At 41.9% G+C, this 22,284-nt stretch overlaps 2 protein-coding genes across 3 annotated transcripts; one reads left to right on the forward strand and one right to left on the reverse strand.

The window, feature by feature from the left end:
• Positions 1-1,735: 1,735 nt before the first annotated feature.
• On the forward strand, positions 1,736-4,914 carry TP53TG5 (TP53 target 5). Its single transcript, XM_012539789.2, has 4 exons — positions 1,736-1,876; positions 2,320-2,391; positions 3,007-3,137; positions 4,456-4,914. Exons 1-4 carry the CDS (start codon positions 1,853-1,855, stop codon positions 4,880-4,882), a joined length of 654 nt encoding a protein of 217 aa, XP_012395243.1. The 5' UTR covers positions 1,736-1,852; the 3' UTR covers positions 4,883-4,914.
• An 8,478-nt stretch (positions 4,915-13,392) lies between these two features.
• Positions 13,393-19,502, reverse strand: SYS1 (SYS1 golgi trafficking protein). 2 transcript variants are annotated; one of them, XM_031951547.1, is made up of 4 exons: positions 19,315-19,502; positions 18,578-18,985; positions 16,998-17,065; positions 13,393-16,087 (listed from the first exon to the last, which is right to left on the reverse strand). In XM_031951547.1, the coding sequence occupies exons 2-4, from the start codon at positions 18,737-18,739 to the stop codon at positions 15,847-15,849; spliced, it is 471 nt and encodes a 156-aa protein (XP_031807407.1). In that variant the 5' UTR covers positions 18,740-18,985; positions 19,315-19,502; the 3' UTR covers positions 13,393-15,846. The 2 variants fall into 2 exon arrangements, with proteins under 2 accessions (XP_031807407.1, XP_003757775.1); XM_003757727.4 differs by having other exon boundaries at positions 18,578-18,857; positions 19,315-19,501.
• Positions 19,503-22,284: the final 2,782 nt, after the last annotated feature.

The following is a 22,284-nucleotide window of genomic DNA, read 5'->3' on the forward strand; positions in this document are numbered from 1 at the left end:
TGAATTTTATTAAAGAGCGAAATCTGAGATTGTCTCTTAATTGAACTGATTTATTTCATATCCAAAAGGAGAGATTGTTCAATTTGTATTGTCTGGTACATATGATCATATATATGGTTTCTGTTTTGCTATCAACTTAGATAAAGGGATTTCTTTTTATTTGCTCTGTGTATTCACTGTAGAGCTGTCACCTGATGGGAAAAGGGTTAAATTTCAAATTTATAGGTTGAGGCCTTCTTTCCCCATTAAGGAACAGAGATCAGAAGTTTAGCTTTAATCTAAAAATCACTGTCCTTAGATTAATAATATTAAATGGAGTAGATAGATCTAACTGACCTGGTGCCCCCTTTCTTCAAGGAAAGCAGAATGGCTAGCCTCTGTGCCCAATCTCCTCCTTCACTTCTTGGAGAAGGATGAGATGAAGAGACTTTAGACAGGTCTATTCTTGCCTCTCTTCGAGCCACATTTAAACAAATTCACGTGGACATTCATAATGTACACGGATCAGAGAAAAGATAGTCCTACTACATTTTATGCCCTAACATTCTATGTTCTATAGTTTGGCCCACTATAATTCTCTTATTCTATGAAGCAAGTGGGTTATAGCAAGAGACACTATACTGTTACAGGAAAAAATCGTGAACTTGGATGCACTCATGCTACTTACTAGTTTTATGACCTTACTTTCTGAAGTCTCAGTTTCTCCATCTGTAAAATGAGGAATAAATTTATTGTACTGTATACATCACAAGAATCATAAAGAAGCAGTGGATTTAGAGCCAAAAGGAGCCTTTCAGATCATAGAGTTAAATGTCTTCATTTTACAGATGAAGAAACCGAAGCTAGATTGATCAAGAGACCTAGGGCCATAGAAGTAGTAATTAATGGAACTAAGACCAGAAACCAAGGCCTTTGACTTCAAATTTAGTGCTCTTTTCTAAGCTTTTTTAATGGACAGGAAAGTACTTTAGGATCCCAGCATAAATTTTCATCCTCTGATCTTACTAGCTAAGTGACCATGGGCAAGTCATTCTTCCTTCTGGAACCTCAGTTTTCTCATCTGTAAAATGGGGATGATAATCCTTGTACTACCTGTCTCATAGGATTGTTGTGAGGAAGCATTTTGTAAATCTTAAATAGCTATAGACATTTGAACTATCATGATGTTACTTTAGAAAATATAATTACAGAAGGCAGCTAGATGATGAATTGGATAGAATACCAACTCTGAAGTCGGGGGACCTGAGTTCAAATCCAACCTCAGACCCTTAACTCTTCCTAGGTGTGTGACTCCGGGCAAGTTACTTAGCCCCAGTTGCTTCAGCAAAAAAAAAAAAAAAAGGAAAAAGGAAAAAAAATATATTACAAAAGACATTGTTTTATAAAATATGAGCTATTATTATTGGACCCATAGGGAATAAAGGGCTTTTTGAATTTATTTTTGTTTGGTAGGGTTTTTGGCCACTATAACTCATGAAAGTATTTGTGTAGTAGGTTTAATCTTAGTCATTTTAGAAGGAAGTGTCCACATCATAGAAAACCCAGCTGTTTTGAAGTATCAAAAATAAAGCATTCTTCCATTAGGAAAAAAGCTGATTTCATTTCTCAGGCTTAACCTGTTAGTCCCCGAAAGCAGGGCCTCCTACCTGCCAAATATGACATCATCAGAAATATTTCTGGCATCACAAAGTTCCATGAGGTCACAGCATCCTTATCTATGTCACAACCTGCCAGCCAGAGCAAGTCATTGACCTCCTCTACAGAGAGAGGAGCAGGCCTATCTTGGCACTAAACCTACCCATCAGACACGACTTGCTCTCCACCAAGAATTAGCCCCTCGGTGAAACGGAGAATGAAAACCAGGCCTGTTCCCAAGGTTGGGTATCATGCAGGGCACAAAGGAACCCACTAGTCCCAAAGGGGTTGGGCTCAGCAAGGACCAGAACAAGGCTATGAAGTGCAGTCAGAAAAATAGAGGGGAAAATACTGAATTGGAGTTAGGAGACCTCAGTTTGAATCTTGATTGTACAAGTTCTAAGCTTTTGTAATTTTCTGAAAGTCCTTTGTTCTCTAATCTAAAATAAGAGATAATCATTCTGGATGATCTCTTAATTTTCCTGTTAGCCCTAAATCCTAGGACCCTAGAAAACACAGTATAGGGAGCTGCCACATATAACCATCACTGAACAAAAATTGGATTCTGAACCATCACCCCATCTCACCAGAAGTCATCAAGGGCCACTGAATGTAAGAGCCAGGCTATACAAAACATAGAAATTCCTCTCCCCATGACATGTCCTCAAACTTCTCTTTCCCCAGGTTCAAAATATGGAGCAATGGAAAAAGAGGTGTAGATCCAGCAGGGAGGCTGAGCTAAACCAGCTACGGACGGTAAGACACACACACACACACACACACACACACACACACACACACACCTTTACAAAGACTCCTTAAATTACTTGCCATCTAGGAGGAGGGGGAGGGAGGAAGGAGGGGAAATTGGAACACAAGGTTTTGCAAGGGTGAATGTTGAAAAATTATCCTTGCATATGTTTTGGAAATAAAAAGCTTCAATTAAAAAAAAAACAGATTCCTTAATCTTTAAACTGATCTCCTAGCATAGATATCTTCAAGCCAACAGGATCCAGATCATCTCATATTATAGGACCTAGGATATGGAAGAAACTTTAGAGGAATCTAGTTCAGTCCCCTCATTTTGTAGAGGAGAGTTTCCATGAGGACAAATGCTTATTGAAGGTTACAGAGCTCCTGTAAGAGTCAAAGCTTGGACACAGATCTCTTTATTCCAAATCCAGGGTTGTTTACACTACATGATATTACTGCCATCTTCTCACAATTTTAAACCACAGGCTGAGCTGACCTGAGAAGTCCTCAAATCTAAATGACCAGGGATAGGATGGATGGGAGAGAGGGGTAGAGTGAAGGGAAGGTCCCAGTAAGTTCATAACTATTTCTCCTAACCCTTTATGTCCTCCTGTATAGGTGATGAAAAACCTGTCACTCCTGAAGCTGTTGAAGAAATCAAATCCCCGTGTAATAAGTCTCCACAATCTGGCAAAGTCCTGCTGGAAACTGCTATTTCAAGTGCCCCAGATACTTCGTGTTTCCTCTAGGTGATCAAGACTCTCACTGTACCCAGAAATATAGTGTGTGGAGCATATGTGCCTGCTTGCTGAGGCTACACTGCCAGTACTCCCAATTCTGGAGAGTGCTAGTACCCTGGACAGCTCTAGGGAGGAGGGTGGTGTAGAGAGAGGTTTGTCTTCCAGAGAGAGGAACCCTGGGGAATTCCTTTGCATACTTGCACCTTAGGTCTGGAACCAGCTTGAGTTGAATTTTTATGGCTGTATGGGGTTAGAATAAAGAACACTAGTGCTAAAATCAGAGGGCCTGGGCTTGAACCCTGGCTCTTGCAACTTAAGCTTGGGCAAATCACTCTGGGCTGAACTTTCAGTTCCTTCTGTAAAATGGGAAGAGCAGGGTGAAGCTGGACTAATTGATCTCCAAGAGTCTTTCCAGCTTTAACTCTGATTCATTCTATAGCTCTAGGCAATTCTCATCCTTTCTGCTCTGATAATCTCTCTGGCAAATCACCAGCTCTCTGTGGACATTCAATAGAGAGTGTCTTAGAACCTAGGACCCTATCGGCCATCCCTGAACATATCTTATTGAATACACCTCTTCATCTCTCTTCATTCATTCATTTAACAAATATTTATTTTCCCAGCTGCTGCTGCTCCCAAAGGACAGATGCACAACTAAAATGCTGCTGCCCCACACTTGAATCTGGTCCCATTGAAGGGACCAGCCCATTGCAATTACCTTTTTGACAGAAACTGTCCTGAGATTTAAAAGCTTCAATGATTTGCTTCAAGGGATTTCTGTCTCTCCACTTACTTCCCCATCTCCCTTCTTCCTTGGGGATGATGAAACTGAAAATCAGAAATAAGAGGAAGTCTTAAAACAGAATGCTGGAGCAGGAAAGAATCTTAGAATATGACATATTATGGCTTGAAGAGACATTAGGAACCACTTGGTCCAAGTTCTGCATTTTGCAAAGGAGGAAACTTCAGTGCTTTGCCCAAGGCTTAATATTAAATTGTAGAGGCAAGATTCTAACCAGGCCTCCTGAATTATCATAGAATGTTCCTCTTCTCTCCTATTCCAGTCTCCTTTTTGCCCCTCTCCCACCTCATTCTGTCATACAGGTCTTTGTTTCTGATGACAGGAGTGAAATTATTCTCTGTTTTGGGTTTGAACTGTGTTCAAGCACCACCTCTCCTTCCCAAAGACAGATTTGATTTAAGATTGGGGTTAAGGGGGAGGAAAGGGTGGAAGAGTGCAACTGCAGGGCTAAATGGATCTGATCCATTCTGGGGCTTGGGTTTCTGTTGTACTGATCACCCCCTACCCTTTCCACTACCATTCTAGGACCAGTTCTGGTACTTCCTCCAAACTAATGGAAATGAACAGAGCTCCCATAGAGATTGGAGACCTGGTAGCAAAGAATGCAAAAGTAGAGAAGGCAAAGGCAAACATGGAGAAGGCCAAGAGAGGGGCCAAGAAGGCCACAAAGGCTAAAAGTCAATGCTGTTCCTTCTCCATCTCCTCTTCCAAGGTCAAAGCCACAAAGGGTTCTCACTTCATCGTCTTGAAGACTTTTCCCAAATCCCGCAAAGCAACCCCCCAGAACTTTAGCAAATCTTGGACATGGTTCGAGGGCCTGCCCAAACGCATCCACATACCAGCCCCCAGAACACTCTGTCGGCCTTCTTCACTTCGATGGGTAAAGCGCTGCTGTACACGGTTCTGTTCTGCAACCTTGGAGCTACCAAGGGCTTACCCTTACAAAGCATGATTCAGGCTGCTGCCTGGGTCAAATGTCTTAGACCCAAGCTCTCTGTGTGTTTATTGGTGGTAGCTTGGGTATTGGGATTTGAGGCAGAGGTTCAAATCATAGAGCTAGAACAGTACCTTCCCCCAAAGTATCTTAGAGGTCATTTCACCTTCACAGGTTGGGACATTAAAGCCCTAGGAAGAGGAGAAAAGATTGACCACAGATAACAGGCAGCAGAACTGGCACTGGAACCTTAAGTTCCCTAATTTTTTTTTAAATCTTTTTTTTTTTTTTTTTTTTGTTAGGCAATTGAGGTTAAGTGACTTGCCCCCAGGGTCACACAGCTAGGAAGTATTAAGTATCTGAGACTGGATTTGAACTCAGATCCTCTTGACTCCAAGGATGGTACTTTGCCATCTAGCTATGTCCCCCAAAGCTTCCTAATTACAAATATAGTAATATGTTAAAATAATAACCTAGGAGATGTTAGAATGACATCTTGCAGAGGAAACTGACTTTAGAATTAGGAAGATTAGAGTTAGGGCTCTAGCTCTAACTTGGTGTTTGGTTGATTTTCCATGACCTAATTTAGGGTTGTTGATTTTCCATGACCTAATTTAGGGTTTTCTTGGCAGAGATATCTGGAGTTGTTTGCTATTTTCTTCTCTAGATTATTCTGCAGATGAAGAAATTGAGGCAGAGTTAAGTGATTTGCCCAGTGTCACACAACTAGTAAGGGTCTAAGCTCAAATTTGAATTCAGGTCTTCCTGATTCCAGGTCTGGTAATTATTATCCACTGATCCACCTATTTGAACCTGGGAAGCTTTAACCTCTTTGTGCCACAGACAACACTTCTAAAATAAGGTGCAGAACCATAACTACTGTGTATTTTTAAAGGAGTTTCCTATATCAGTGAAATTATAGATTTGGACCAAAAAACATTTTAAATAAGGACTGAAATTTTTGTGTGGTTACAATGAAAAAAGATCTTGAACCTTGGGCTCAGAATTCAAATCCTAATTCTGGAATTTAATTGATGTTCTCTGGTCATGGGCAAATAAGTTAAATTTCTTTAAGCCTTAGTTTTCATGTCAAATGGGGAGAATTATATATATATATATATATATATATATATATATATATATATTGCCCACCTCACAGAGTTTATGAGGAAAGAGCTTTATGAGCTATATAAATTTATTATAAAATCCTTTTCTTCAGCAATACTGGAGAGGATGTGCAAATATTATCCCTGTTTTGCAGATAAGAGACACAATAGAGAGGTTAACTGATTTGCATCGGGTCACCTAGATAGTATGTGTGGCACTAGAACTCAGGTCTTCTAATTTTAGGCCCAGGGATATTACATTTAACAAAATCTGGATTTTTCTCCTTGCCTCAAGCAAGCCCCTAAATTTATGTGAAGATCCTGGAGTACAGACGACTCCCCACCAAGAGCTCTCTGAATTATTGTCTTTTCCCTTGACTTGGAATAGTCTTCCAGTCCAGAACTCATTCCAGTCCACCGTTTTAGCAGTGTGCCCTTTATTACAATCCACCCCACGGGGAAGAAGTCTGGAAACCGGTACTATTCTAGACAGGTGGCCTTATACATCCCCTGTAGAGCCTACTCTTAAGCAGCGCCCTCTAGCGACAGTGCGTCCTCTTAAGATTTTTGAGCAGGCAGGTGGAGCTAATGTAAGAGCGAAAGGTCAGCCCAAGCCTGCGGAAAGTTCGAGAGAAATCACGATTGTGCAAATAGATGTCCCAAGCAACATAGCATGGGGTTAGAACCATCTGGCCAAAATCCGTCTGTCCTTAGGGAAGAGGAAAAGACTGGAAGGGGGAGGAAGTGGGCAGTCCTGGAAAGGGAAGTCAAGAAAACTTGGAATTTACGGGGAATAGAATTAATCCTGGGCTAACCCAAGTCTGGCCAGCGAGTAGGGCTCATCGAAATCTGGACGTCATAATTGTTTCACTCTGGCTTCAGAATCGTCCCCCTTCCATTCCCCACTTCAAAAGATTATTCTGGGGGAGGAAAGAAACAAGGGATACAGTCTCTCCAAGAGTGCTAATTTGGATTGGGTACTTGTACCCTTGAACTGTAGAGGGTTCATCCAAACAATTTTGATCTTACATCTTTTCCGATGCTTCATTGTGGGATGACCATTATCCTCAAGCTTCTGTGGCAGCTCCTATCAATTTGGAAAGACTAGATTTAGAATTGAATTGGATCCTTAGAAATCATCCTTTGTTTTACAGGTGGGAAAACTGAGGCGCCCCCAAAGGGGAAATGAACTATCCAAGATCATTCAGCTGACAAGAGTCAGCACCCAGATTAGAATTTATATTCTGTCTGGGAAAGCAGAATTCTTATTATTGACTCAAAACGATATTTTAAATAATGTATTAGAGATAAAGCAAATTGGATAAAAAATATAAAAGACCAGACGATTTGGATTCTTAATTTAGCCAGAGATTCCTCCTTGATTCTGACTCTGGGCCTGACTTTATAAGAGTATTGGATCTATTGATCATAGGATCGTAAGATCACAGATTTTGATTTTGAGATGAAAGGAACCTCAGAACCCATTAGTTCCACTCTCTCGTTTTATAGATGAGTGCGGGGAGTTGGTCATTTGTCCAAGGTTACACAGGTAGTAAACATAAGAGGATCCATTTGGATCCAAATCCTCTGAATCCAGTCAGTGCTTTCCCCCCTCGTTCCTCCCTCCTTTTCTGCTTTCTATTAGTCTCAAGCTTCTGGTGGAGTCCCGACGGCAGCTGGTCTCGGCCAGTGAGCCTGGCCAGGTGCGGGACCTGGGGCGGTGAGGCAGCGAAACACTGGGCAGCGGAGGGGAGGGGGGAATAGGGAGTCAGGCGGTGGGAGCGAGAAGGAGGGAGCCAGGCAGTGGGAGCTAACGGGTTGGCGCAGATGAAGCTATGTGCGAGAGGTTTGGGCTCCTGGTTCTGCAGTTCCGTCTTCCACATGGGACTCCGCAGACTGTCCTGAGAGGGGCCATGGCACTGGGTTTTCTGCTCTCGGCGCTGCTGCTGCTGCCCTCCTTTGGTAAGGCACCCACGATATGCTGAAGCACTCACCGTATCCCTCTGCAACGCGCCCTCTCTCTGTCCATTCTTCCACGTCCGCCCTCCAGCCTCGAACCCCCAAGGTGCGCATCCCTTCCTCCCAAAACAAATTCTCACTTCTGCGCTCTTGTTTCTTTCTTTCCATTGGAGCTCCTGGCGCCTTTCTTCCCTTTAAAATAGCTAAACTGCCTGCTCTGCTTGTGCGCTCTCAGCCTGCCTTTGCGCCCCGGTTGAACCTTCGTACCCTGTACGTTTTCCTCTTATTTAAGAATACCTTCCGCCTCCACTCTCTCTCTGTCCATCTCCCATTCCCGCGGGCTTCTTGCTCTCTATCCGCTGAACCTCTCCCTCAGTTCTTGGGCTTTCCTTGGCTCCCTATTTCCCAGCTTAGCCCCGGTTTATTTTAATCTCTGCCTGGGGCAAAGTGAGCTTAATTGCAAACTGGGGTGGGATGGAGGGAAGACTGGGATGAACCGCTCGGGAGGGGCCCTGAAAGAAATGAACCATAATTGATTTAAGATCGAGCTCTTTCTGCGGTACAGAAGGAGGCAACGGGAGAACTACTTTGCATGTGGAGGGGTGTGGGACAAGTTGTTTAGCCTTATCCTACAAATATCAGAGTAGAGACAGGGGTGGGAGTCGGAAGAGTTAAGCACGCACGCACGCACACACACACACACACTCATAGGGAGCGGAACGAGTTCATTCCTCCGCATTCCCTCCCTTCTTTTTTCTGCCTTCTACTCCAGCGACTTCAGACAAGGCTCGAGATGCCCAGGTAGAATGCCTTCAAGTATACCGCGGATTCTCTGCCTGCGTATTGCAGCTAGGAAGTAGCATGGCTGAGGCACAGGGACTTCCCGCAGTCTGTGGGTGAGTAGAATTCATCTTTCCTCTCCCTCTGGAAGCCAATTGCCACAAGTGTCCCCCACCAGCCTTGATGTCCCTACAGGTCCTGCCTAGAAAAGATTGGAAAGGATGAAGGAGACTGAGAGCACAAGAGATGACATCCTCATTCACTTCTTTTTACCTGCTTCTCTAAGATGCCCTAAGGATATTCATGGCCTCATTTCTCCCCACTAATGAGCAGCTGCTCGACTACCCACCCTCAGGGAATTAATTACCCACGGTATTTGAAAAGGAAGTTTATTCCTTCACAACCTCCCAAATGATCTGCTGAAATATAAAAATTTTTGATCTTCCCACAGTACCCATACTAGCCTGACTTTCTGAAGGGGACAAAGAATATTTCTGATCAAAGCCATGCAAAATAAAATCTGCCTTTACGTGAAAGGAAATACTTTGGTGACCTGTCGGAAGGCTGGTGGTTTTAAAATTCATTGAAACTCACGGTCTTTTAAGCAAATGGCATTGGACAGGGTCAGGTCTAATCCAAAATCTTTTACTTTCTCTACCATTTCCAGCTCTTAATAATCCTACCTCTGCACTAATTCATTGTATAACTGTCCAAGCCTCAGTTTACTCTGAAAAATGAAGTAGAATTAGTTAATCCTTAAGGGCTCCTTCTGCTTTATGATTCCATGAGTTACCTGAAAGGATTGAAGTACAGAGGTGGGGGTACAAAAAAAAGTGCTAGAGAAAAGCTTGCTACCAAGCCCATTTGGTATTCTCTCCCCCAGAAATGCCAAAATAACTTTATTCTAGCTTTATAGTCACCATTTAAGTCCTACTTTGAATTCTTTACAACCTCTTAAAATCTGATTTCCCATCTCTTCTAAATAGGGAAATATGCTCCTCACCAAGCAAGACACCATGTTCTCCTCACAACATCCAAAGCATCTCAATTTTGGGCCCACCTTTTCCCCTCTATAGTCCTACAAGTTAGCTAATTCAGCTACATATATTATTTTCTTATAATTCCCTTGTCCCTTTATCTTGTCATTAACCCCCTGTCAACCCTGGATCTCTTCCGCTATCTGTTTTCACTCTTCTGTAGCTGATTAAGACTAGAAGCTATACAACATCTGTCTCCACTACAAATTCATTGTGTGTGTGTGTACTACAGTTAAACATTTATTAGGACACCATTGATTACAACAAATATCAAGATGATAAACAATGGGACAGCTGGGTGGCACAGTGGATAGGCGCTATAGCAATCCTTTTATTCTTCTCTATTCTAAACCTCGAAGTGACTATTCCAAAATTACTCTCAAGACCTCCCTTTTAGCAGATGTTCTTATCTTCCTTTTTGCTGACTGTGAATTTTCATTGTCCCAATTCTACACACCTCAGAACTCTTCTAGATTGTCTCCTGCTTATCTCTTCCTTTGCTCTAGCCTTTAAGGGGGATGACCTTTCTCCTTACCAAGATAAACCTCTCTACTTGTGCCTCTGCTTTCATCTTCCACAATTTCTTCCTCTTGCTCTCACTAACATTTCTCCAAATAAGCTCCCTCCTCTGTACAAACATTTTTTTCATCTATCTCATCTGCTATCTTCTTCAGCTACAATCCTTCATCTCTCCTCTTTCACTGCCAATGCTTCCTCAAAAGAATAATCTATTTGCTTCTTTTATTTCCACAATACCTATTTATTTCTCAGCCATTTGCAATCTGATTTATAATCCAACCACTGAAATGAGACTTTCCCCAAGATTAATAGCAATTTTTTAACCCTTAAATTGAAAGGCTTCTCAGCCAACATTTTCCTTGACCTTTCTGCAGATCCTGCCAATGTTAGTCACCTCCTCCTATCACACTGCTTTCTCTGGTTCTTCTGTCTATCCAGTTTCTTTCTCAGTCTCCTTTGCCAGATCATCCATCTCCTGGTCCTCTAGCAGGGCTTTGTCCCATGCCCTTGTCTTCCTCTATGCTTTTTTCCTGGTGTTGTCATCTGCTTTCACTGGTTCAGTTATCTCTCCCCAGATGACTCCCAAATCTAAATATTCCACCATAGTCCCTTTCCCGAGTCCATTTCATAATACCAACTTGCTGTCAAAAACCTCTTCTTAGATGTCCTGTAGGCACTTCAAGCTCAACATATTCAAAACTAGAACCAATTCTCTTCACCAATTAATTTACCTCTCATTCAAACTTCCTTATTTCTCCTGAGAAATTGATTAGATTTATAAGCTAAAAATCACCCTTGAATATTCATCTACCCTCACTATCTCACAAGGCCAATGAATTACCAACTCTTAGATTCTATCTTCACATCTCTTGAAGAAATATAAAAATCTGGAAAGATTTACATGAACTGATGTTGAGTGCAGCAAACAGAACCAGGAAAACATCACAGCATATTATTTTCACCATCTTTATTCGTCTGTCTTTTCTTCTCATGTTTTTCCCTTTTGTTCTGATTTTTCTCTCCCAATATAACTCATATAATATGTAAAAAAATAAATGGACATGTATAACCTAAAATACACATACACACATATAATAGCTGGCATTATCCTATGGCCAGGAATTTTACAAATATTATTTCATCACCACCACAACCCTGAGATAAATGCTATTATCCTCATTTTTACACTAGAAGAAACTGAGACGAACAACTTACTCAAGACATACAGTTAGCTATCCACTATCCACCTAACTTACTCAAGACATACAGTTAGCTATCCACTACCCACCTAACCTCTTCTACTCATGGACTAATACTATAATTCATATCTTTATCACCACTTTTCTAGACTATTTAATAGACTTCCAATTGGTTTCTGTTTTTAGACTTTCTCTTTCTAGTCTTTCCTGAAGAACTACTAAAATAATCCTCTTAAAACCATATCACTTCACACCCCTACTCAAAAAACCTTTAGTGGTTTCCAAGTTATTCAATCATGGCATTTAAAGTTGTCCTAAATAGGCTCCCAACCAGATTTCCAAAATTATTTCTTGCTACTCTGCTTTCTACACTCATATTCTAGCCCACTGGACTTCTAGCTGTTGCTTGCACTCAACATTCTATCTCTTATGCTAGGGACAAACTGGCACATACCCCATACTAGGCATCCATTCCTCCATCAACTTTGCCACCAAAAAACTTCTTCCAATAAAACTAATGGAAATTGACCAGTGAGCAACCTAGATAAATGAGGGCCTTAAATAGATGCCATGAAGAACTATTGGAACTTCCAATGTTTAGCCAGGGAAAGAAACTCAGTCAAAACACAATTTTAAGTATTTGAAAGGCAGTCAAGTTGAAGAGATTAGACTTGTTCTTTTTTGCTCCAAGGGCAGAACTGAATTGCAAAGGGAAAGCTTAATTATACCTCTTTAAAAATGGAAGGGGCAGTCTCAGGAGGTGGGGGTGGGACAGGTCCCCCTCCTTGGGAGCTTTTAATCAAAGAATTGATGAAAAGGTTGTCAGAGCTTCCCTAAAAAGGTTTATAAGTTAAACCATTCAGCCTCTGAGCTCCCTTCCAAATCTGAAAATCTGTTCTGTAATTGTCTCCCTCTTCAGTTTTCTTTGTTTCTTATTTGTTTGTATACATAGACTCAGAGGACAGGAGTGTTTTTTGTATTTGTCATCTAGCTGTTTTTATATATAGAAGATGGTTATCTTATATAAGACTTTGATTAAATTAATGTATCCAAAGCTCTGAAAGGCTACCTCTTTGTCCTTTTTTTGACTACAGGTACTGGGAAGAGTTTCATGCCTGTGCCCTGACTACCCTTCAGGACTGTGAAGAGGAAGCTACCCTAATCTGGGAGACATTAAAAAAGGAATTTAGAAATCTTCAATTTCCTGGGAACTTGTTTGACCTATGCAACCCTAGGGGTTCTGGTGGGCCAGGCCCTTTATTCTTTTTACCCTATCACCTGCTAGGCACTGCCCTGCTCCTTCTTTGGTTCTAAGCAAGCCTGGGTTAGTGCATGGAACCTACTACGTCCCTGAGCCAAACCCTCTCTTGTCAAAAGGAAAGGAGATCTTTTCCTGCTATGTTCTAAGCCACTTGATCCAATATCTAATCCTAACAGGTGAGATTCCTACCATCCACTGGTTTCCTGCCTAGGTAGATAGTATCACTTCCCCCTACCACAATACATACTGAGAAAAGAACCTACTTGTATCTTTTACAATTAATTAAAAACCTTCCTGTGATGCAGGAGTCTTGCATTTTATGGATTTTGCTATATATCAGCAAGGCTTCCTTAGAAAGTAAACTTGGAAAGAAGGGAAGCATACTTGTCAGCATTGAAATTTTAGAAATACTGTGTATTCCAAGTACTCAATTAGATATCCCCACTACAATGAGGTCCAAATAATAAAAGTTCTTTAAATATTTTTAAAATAGTGCTTGCTTTGGGGCAGCTAAATAGTACAGTGGATAGAGAACCAGCCCTGAAGTCCTGAGTTCAAATGTGGTCTCAGACTCTTAATTCTTCCTAGCTGTGTGACCCTGGGCAAGTCACTTAACCCCAATTGCCTCAGCAAAAAAAAAAAAAGAAAGAAAAAAAAGAAATAGTGCTTGTCTTACAAGTCTATTTGAATTATATTAGCATATTAAGCATTATCCTTGTTTTACAGATGAGGAAGCCCAATGAGGGCAGTTGATTTGCTCAGGTCTCACAGTACAGTAAACAGCAGTACCCAGAGCTTCTATTTGCTTTTCCATCATAACTTCTCAAATATTCAATAACTCTTAAAAGACATTGCCAAGACATATAATTTGTCATGTAAATACTGCTTTAAGGCTTGCAAAGCAAGCTTCTAAGGAAAGCTAAGCTTCACAATAGGCCTGTGAAGAAAATATCAGAGGTGCCTTCTTTCTCTTAAGTTATTATTTAAGTTCCACTATACAGGAAATCATATTTCAAATCAATTTAAGCAAAGGGAAAAGTGAGTTCTCTTCTGCTGCCTTCTCTTCTCATACTATCCTAAGAGGTTACCCAAATCCCCTTTTAAGATGAGGGACTTAACTAGGACAAGAAAATTTGGTCTTCTGCCTGCTGGGACTATCATAAAGAGAATTCATGCCCGAAGTAGGGAGGTGGGTTCCCTTCCAAAACACAAAAAAACCTGTATCAGGTTCCTCTTGAAAATTTAAAGCTTAATAAATTCACTCTCTCCCATTCTTTATGGCAAAATTATAACCTTTTAGACTTCCCTCATATTCCAATCTTTACCCTTTCTTAATGTTTTTCCACCCAAGCATTTATTTGCCTTTAAAAATTTGAACATAGTCAGCCTTTAACTTTTCCCTTACAAGATTAAAATCCAGAGAAGCATGGGAAATCCAATGACTTCTTAAAGTCAAATCTACATTTCCTTCCCAGCTCCGAAACTACTAATGTGGAAAAATCTGGCATTTTATAGTAGATCTTTTGGCAAGGTTTCTGCCTCATACCACTTTTCCACAAAAAAAGCAATAATTACAAAACTCAGCATCAAAACAGATGCCAGGCAAATGTGGAACAGGGAATATAGACCTTAACACCATTGTCACCTGGGCTAGAAAATGATCAGGAGGCGATAGTGGTATCTCTCAACTCAGTTTCTAAGATACTTCTCTTAAAACCTGGAAGGGGAAGTAGAGTAGATTTGTATGGTAATACAAGGAAAGGAATATCTGAATCTTGAAATGTTATAACAGGACAGAAACTTCAAGACATCTAGTCTGACCTTCTCATTTGACAGATGAAGGAACTGAAGCTTGGAAAGGGGAAGCTACTGGCTCAATTAGCTGCTGACTTAGCCAGAACTAGAAGCATGGTTGCCTGATGCCTGGTTCAGCACTCCTTCACCAAAATAATTAGTTCCTACAAATTTATTACTAATTCATTGCGATAGCACTTTAAGGCTTAACAAAATGCAGTCATTATAATAGGGCAGTGACTCAGATTGGACCACTATTATTATCCCTATTTTACAAAAAAGAAACTGAAGATTACAAGAGAGGAAAAGAATGGCTCTCAGTCATGTGGCTGAGTGAGTTTTCAAATCAGGACTTTGGAACTCTTTATCTTCACTCTAGTTTCCCTGCTCTTCCTACTCTACCATGCTGCTCTGCTAGTACAATAGAAAGGTTGCTCCTACAACTCTGGAAGGGAAAGAATGCCTTTATCTTTGTTAAGAACCTCTTTCCAATAGTTCCCAATAGAAACACAGTCAGCACAGGGAGAAGTGGAAAATACTGTATTTATATACAAAGGAAGTCAAGGAGCTGTTAGGCACTCCACTAGGAAATCCCTCCCCAAAAGCACATCTGGACAGCAAAGCACTACCTCCTCCTTTTCCTCACCACATCATCCCCAATTGGTAAGAGAAAAACCCTGGATGGGTAGAACAATGGACTTGTCCCTTCACTGAGTAATTCCCATTGTATTATAGTTCCAAGGAAAGGAGGGAGTAACTGTCTGCCTATACTCCCTAGGGTCATATAAGCTATCTCTCACAAGAACCAGGAGTCAGGGACAGGACAGAGAAGAGGTAACCAAAGGAAGGTCACTGGCCAATATGTGTGTTTCAGGGAAACAGGCTTTGGGCTTCACTAGCATTCAGTGCCTCTGTCCGCCTTGATTACTAGACCATTTATGACCCCTGCCTCCAACCACAAAAATGTATTGCCCCAAAATGATCTTCTTTGATCCAGCAAAATTTGAGAAATTATATCTTTCCCAAGTTGGCAGAATGAATAGCCAGGCAGGTGATTTACTCCAATCAGAGTTTCTTGATTTTTTTCTTTAAAAAAAAAATGATAATAGTGGAAAGAATGAGACATCTCCCATTTTTTGCTTGCTTCTTTCACTCTGTCCTTGTCCATATGAAAGATTTTCTTCTTGATGTATTTCTTCCCTGCAGACACCAATGCCTCAGCTTATGCCAATTGACTGCCCCAGAGCTGACTGCTGGAACCTGCTTCAACCACTCCAATGTCAACTTTCATTGGCCAAGTCCTCTTGGTGACAGCAATGAGTTACTCCTAGACATTGGACTTGGGAGTAGAGTTAAGGGGGATCTCCTTGAGCTCCGTCCTCATACAGAGGTACTCCCCAATCACAGCCATCAGGGCAATACAAACAGCATGCACCAGCCACCAGGTCAGTGATGAGGGGAAATGGGAACTGTAGATCCAGCATCCCAGGAGGTGGAAGAAATGAACTGTGACAGTGAAGTCCAAACACTGTTTCCCTCGACGGATGAAGTATAACAAACCAAGGGCACTGTGATGGGGGACAAAATGGGGAGAGATCATTGCATTGATCTTACTTTGAGAGAGACACCTAACAAGCTGAAGGGAACTCATTCATCTGACAGGTCACTAATTAGACTGAATGGAGCACAACAGTTATAAGAACAGGAATTGGGCAAACAACATACAAGTTAAAAGTTCTGTGACTATAAAATCAAGGATGCTACCCAGAAAAAAAGATTAGGCCATATATTCATAGACAACTGAAGAAGCTATGAACTTAGTTGTCACATCAGCTAAGAAACATAGCATATCAGAGAAGGAAATAGCCTAACTTCATCATTTTTATGTATGAGGTCTCTTAGGACCAGAGAGACATGACTTGCTCCAGGGTCACAGGAAGTGGTCATAACCGAGACCAAAAATCTCTGTTTCGAGTCTCTGCTTAATAGTTTTATCTCTAGGCTACATTATAGGGGGTAGAAAGATACAAATGTAAACCTATGTCAGAATTGCTTTTCTATGAAAACTAGAAATGGAGTAAATGCCTGAATGAGCCCACTTTCTTTTACTACTCCCTAAAGAGAACTTACTGTTTAGTCATGGCCAACTCTTTGTTTTTGTTTTTTTGGGTTTTGATTACAAAGATAGTGGTGTAGTTTGTCATTGCCTTCTCCAGTTCATTTTAAAGATGAGGAAATGAAGGCAAACAAGGTAGGGAGTGACTAACCCACATTCACACAACACAACTGCTAAATGGCTGAGGCCACATTTGAACTCAGGTCTTTCTGCCTTTAGGCCCAGTGCTCTATGCAAAAAAACAATCTAGTGTAGGGACATTCATATCAATTCAGAAGCCAAGGGGAGATAGCCCTAGTACTCAACCAAAAGAAGCTTTATCTTAGGAACTTTAGATGGCTTATAAGGCTGGGGATACTCACCAGGTAAGAGCATTAAGAATGAAGGCCATCATGGAGAGACGGCCAGGAGGAGTGGAAAAACCCAGTATCTAAGAAGAGAAAAGGAAGCAATCACAAATGAATGAATCGACACTAATTGTGAGATGATTTTTTTCAGCAAGAACCTGGATTAAGAATCCCAGAAGGAGGATGATAATATCACATACTAACAACAGGTCAGATTTACATAGTATTTTAAAATTATGTATATACATACACAACACTTCACTTGATTCTCATCAATTTTTTCAAGTAAGGAAACTGAGGCTCAAAGAAAATAAACCACATCCAACAAGGAAAAACATCAGAACCCATCACCAAAGAAGGACTAAGTAGATGTTGCTAGGATTCAATCACTTTTTCATTCAGATGTGGGTGAGAAATTAAATTCTGAGGATACCAAGGTCCAAATGTATACATGAATCTATCATCAATAACCTTATGATGGATGCCCCCAGAAAGATCTCCCTACCCTGGACACCATGTCCCTGGAGTCTCAGCAGGGTCCAGAAGATAGAGGGTAGTAAGGCATTTTGACTAATCCTTCAGCCTCATCTCCTTATACTTGCTCCTCAGGTATTCTGCTTTCTTACCCAATAATCTTAACTGTGGTTCTACAGTGACTGAACAGTTTATAAAGTACTTTCCTTTCAGTATTCTTTCCAGGAGTTGGGTAATCTTAAGTACAATTAACTCTCTTTTATAGGTGAGGGAACTGAATATCTGAAAGGGGAAAATTGTTTTCAAAATTATACAGCTAATATGTGATAGAGAACTAAGACTTCAATTTAGGTGTCCTGACTCTTTAGTCAGGACTCTTTCCTACCACAATGTCTCTGACTGAAGCCTGAATTCTCCTACCTCAATTTTTGCTTCAATGCCTAGAATGGTTTCCTACTTTCCATTCTTCCTCTTGCCCCATATCCCACTCTACCTGTTAAAATTTCTATTTATCTTAAAAGCCTAAATGAAATGCTCCATCCATACAGCATGTCTACCCTGCCCCCTCCCCATTAAGTAACACTTTCTCTTTAGACCTCAAAGAGCACTTTGTTTCACCCACTCTAATTATTTATCATGTAACATGTTATATAACAATCTGCATCTGTGTGTCAATTCCATCTACTATAAATTCCATAAGAATATGCAATTGACATATTTCAACTTTGTAGCCTTGTATAAGCACAAATCTCTGTGCACTGTAAATACTTAAAGGTTAACAAATCAGTGCTGGCTGGCTGACAGCTGAACAGGCACCAAGTAACACACTGGGAGGAAATGAGTGAATGAGAGACCTGAAGGAGTGACTGCCTGCTGCCCCCTGGGGTGACTGAGTGGGCGACTGGCTGGTTGACCAGGTGGCTAATCTGACTAACTGGCTGAGTGGGAGACTGTATAATTGTCCTAGAGTATGAGCCACTGAACAGCTGAATGAATGAAAGTGATTGTTAGTAAAGAAGGGACTGAGTGAATGAGCACTGTGGTGAAGACCGAAGCACGGAATGCTGACTCTCCACCTTCGCTGAGCTGAACCTCCGATTCCCGAGGAGACCCTTACTTACCTCGGGGCTGAACATCTGGTCCAGAGAGGGGCTGCTCTGCACCAGGCTGTCCACCAGCGCCAACCACAGACCCAAGGAGCCGTAGTAGACGTTTTGCATGAGGACGATCTGGGAGACAATCAGGATGGGGTCCCACACGTAGCTGCGGAACTGGCCAGCCATGGCCAGGGCTCCAGGGCTCCGGCCTCCAGTTTCAGCACGGCGGCTGCCTCCTTCCCCCAACAGTTTCCACGTGTGTCCAAGCCATGGGAAGGGGAAGTGTGGAGGTCGGGGGCGGGGCCTGCGGGGTCGGGGTCCAAGGTGCAGTCAGGGAGAACTTCTATAACCATAGCAACTCATAGTCCCCCCGCCCCATCCTCCCTTCCTCCTCCCGACACCTGGCCAGCCCAGGGAGGGGCGAACCTGTAGCTGGGGGGAAAGAGAACAGATAACTCTGAGGAGCTTAGGCTAATGAGGGCCAGAGCACTGAACACTATCTATGGCAACTCACCCTCCTCCCCCAAGTTCCATTTTCCAATAGCCTGAAAATTGGGGAGAAAGGAAGGGTGCGGAGAGGCCCGTTTCCATGGTAACCAGACCCTCCCTCCGCGAGGGCGGGGTAGGGAAAAGGAGAGAGGCATGGACGAGCCCATTTCAGGCGGAGGGCGGGAGAAGGGGGGCCCTGAGAGGTCAGGCTGTGCCATTCTGGAAGATCAGGCAGGCGCTCGAACCTCCGCAGGAGTCTGAGGTTCACTCACCCGGCTACGGACTGTGGGGCCAGTTGCTCGGCCCGGTCTCACCACGTAGCCTTACGTGCGGCGCGGACGGCTGGAACCATGGTGGTGGTAGTGGCGCCTAGAGCGTCCCGATTCCTCCGTGTCACAGCGCTGGGAAGGGAAGGGACCTAGCGCTTCCGGGGACGAGAAAAGCCCGGCTTCGCACCGGCGCACTGAGAAGGACCCGCGAAAGAAGGGGCGGGGCGGAGGGGGGAGGGGAGCAGCCTGAGGAAGAAGAGTAGCGCACATGCGCATTTAGGAAATTGAAGAGAAACGGAAGTGGGGCATTAACTAAGTGGAACGTGCGTGCCCTCTGGTGGAAGCCTGTGGTTGAAGGTTTTGAGGACTGGAGAGAAGGAGGAGTCCTGGGTGAATGTCGGAGCCAAACTGGGAAGTTCTCCAGCTAGAATGGCCTTGGAATGGATCTGCCTTTTTTTTTTAGCCTGCCTCTGGTCACTGAGCTCACAATGTTGCTTGTGTACCTCGTACAATTAGAATTTTAAAACTTAAAGTGCCTACTGTGTGCAAGGAGCCCATAGTGGGATATGGGTAGCAAACAGAGGTCAAAAATACCCGAGCTCTGCCTCAGGAAGTTCACAGCAGGGTGGTAGTGACAATTCCCTTTTATTTAAGATTTACAAAGAGGTTTCCTCCAAAAAAAAAAAATTTAAAAATATGTTAAATGCTAACTTTGTTCAGAAAAAGGTCATTTGGACCGCAGAGAATATCAACAGTGAATGAAGTGAGCTCCCAAACTCAGAAGCATTTGGCTTTTTCAAGCCTCAACCCCTTTCCAGGACTAAGTTTGCAAGCCATTTTGTCTCAGATAACCCAGTGTCTTACAAGATGTTGTGACAAAGCATCTAGGCACACTCCTTGGTTATTTAGGTACCATCTCTTTATCTCACTGCTTGAACAGCACCAAGAACTAGCACCTCAAACACAAGATCAGAAAGAGATCCTAATATAGTCTCCATCTGTGGTTTCTTATAGTTGTTCAACCCCTATTACTTTGAGATAAAGCAAAGGAACCGCCACCAAATGAGAGCCCAGTGTTGTCCCTAACCAAGTATTTACTAACCCAGAAAGATATATGATCTCTCTTTGGGCTTCATCCTGTGGTATTTGGGGAGGAAGAGAGGGCTATGGGGAGAAATCCAGTTTGTCAATCTCTCGGTCCATAACGACTTCCCCTGTCCTATGGAGAAAAGGGGGAAAATGTATTAGTCACCTATCAGAAATTGTGCTAAGGTCTCTCATTTGTGATAGATGTATGTGTGTGTATATGTACACATGTGTGTGAGAAAGAATTCTCACGACTCTCTGAGGTGGATGTATTATTATTATTCCCATTTTACAGTTAAGGAAACTGAGAAGAGGTTGCTCAGGGATCATATTGTTGTTGCTGTTTGTCCTTCATTTTCAGAGGACCATGATATTAGGGAGATGATGCCATGACATGCAAGTGAATTGGATTTGAATGAGGGAGGGCTGTGCAAGGTCACCTATCTCACTTTCTCCTTCACAGCCATCTGGGTCCAGTGGCCAGATACAGCTCAGGACGATTAGAGATGGCCTTGGATGAAATAGTAGACTTTGGCCTTTCTAGGCTAAGGTCTTTCACAAGTCTCAGTTTGACAGGTTGAGGCAACACTCATTAAGTGATTAGCACTAGGTAGCAATTGAAGCAAAGAAAGGCCTCTTTCATCTAGTTAAAAATAAAAACAAACCCCAAACAAACAAACAAAACCAATCTAAATAAATAAATCTGCGAGGGGAAGATGCTCAGGGTTTCTGGCCAAAACAGAAATGATTGCTATTTATATTCACTTTGAGTCAGGGTGATTTAGGTAATAAGTATTAGAGTTCAGATATCACTTCAGATCTTCTTAATTTCAGACCCAGCCATTTCAACAACTAGCTTCAGATGGTATGAATTTCCACCTCCACCTCTACCACCTTATCTCTGAGAATGAGTTGGTGAAAATTCCTTTCTTCCTGCTATCACTAGTCATTTTATCCTCATCCATCTAAATCCTACTCCTCCAGAGTCCCAATCTTCCTTCAAACTTTCCCTTCCATTGTGCCCTCTGGAAACCACACCTCATTCTTAACAAGTTTCCTCTCATCCGGAACTCTCTCATCTACTCAGATCTCACATCCCACATATTTTCCATCTTTCACTCAAAGAAATCTGGCTCAGTCTCTCTTCTAGCATATTGCTATCCTTTCTAGTAACTGCTCATCCCTCATGCTCCCAGCACAATAGGAAAAATAGGCATATTTTGCTTATCACTGCCATTTATTCAGGACCTTCCTTTACTATCACTTAACAAACTTTGCTTCTTTGAGGTACATTTCATTGATTTCCATCACCCAATCCCAAACCTCCTTGTTCTTGTCATAACTGATATCCAAGTCATTCTATTTTCTCAAGGTGGCATAATGGATAGAGAGATAGGCCTAGCGTCAGAAAGAACTGGTTTAAATTTCAACTTAAAGACTAGCTGTGTAACTCTGGACAAATCACTTTCCTAACTTCATTTTCCTCATCTATAAAATAAAGATGATAACGACACCTACCTTTCTATGAAACAAAAAAAGATATTTACAAAGTGCTTTGAAAATATTAAAGCTACAAATTCTATATATATTTACACTATTATTATTATCTATAATTAGTTCACAGTCTTCCTTTCAATCCCAACTTATGCCCTTATACTTAGGTCATCTATGTCCCTCAAATACTCTGATATCTTAGCTTCTAAATTCCTATGACCTAAATCGTCATTCTATCTCAGCCAAACACAGGAAGGCTCATATACTATATCTCACTATTACTAATAATTGCTTCCTCCAAGATAATATAATAATATGGAATAAGAGCTAGCTTTGTGATCTCCTTGTTATAGGAAATTCACTCTACCAATGAGAATCTGGAACTTATTCTGT

Source organism: Sarcophilus harrisii, chromosome 2 (assembly GCF_902635505.1).
Source record: "Sarcophilus harrisii chromosome 2, mSarHar1.11, whole genome shotgun sequence".
In the NCBI taxonomy this organism is placed as follows: Eukaryota; Metazoa; Chordata; class Mammalia; order Dasyuromorphia; family Dasyuridae; genus Sarcophilus; species Sarcophilus harrisii.

Bases quoted from the DNA above. Each gene is read 5' to 3' on its own strand.
- TP53TG5 (XM_012539789.2), top strand. From the start codon at position 1,853: ATGAAAACCAGGCCTGTTCCCAAG. The intron at 1,877-2,319 runs GTTGGGTATCAT...CTCTTTCCCCAG, and splicing joins AAACCAGGCCTGTTCCCAAG to GTTCAAAATATGGAGCAATG. The intron at 3,138-4,455 runs GTGATCAAGACT...CTACCATTCTAG, and splicing joins ATACTTCGTGTTTCCTCTAG to GACCAGTTCTGGTACTTCCT.
- SYS1 (XM_031951547.1), bottom strand. From the start codon at position 18,739: ATGGCTGGCCAGTTCCGCAGCTACGTGTGGGACCCCATCCTGATTGTC. The intron at 17,066-18,577 runs GTAAGTAAGGGT...TTCTCTTCTTAG, and splicing joins ACCAGATGTTCAGCCCCGAG to ATACTGGGTTTTTCCACTCC. The intron at 16,088-16,997 runs GTGAGTATCCCC...CCCCCATCACAG, and splicing joins ATTCTTAATGCTCTTACCTG to TGCCCTTGGTTTGTTATACT.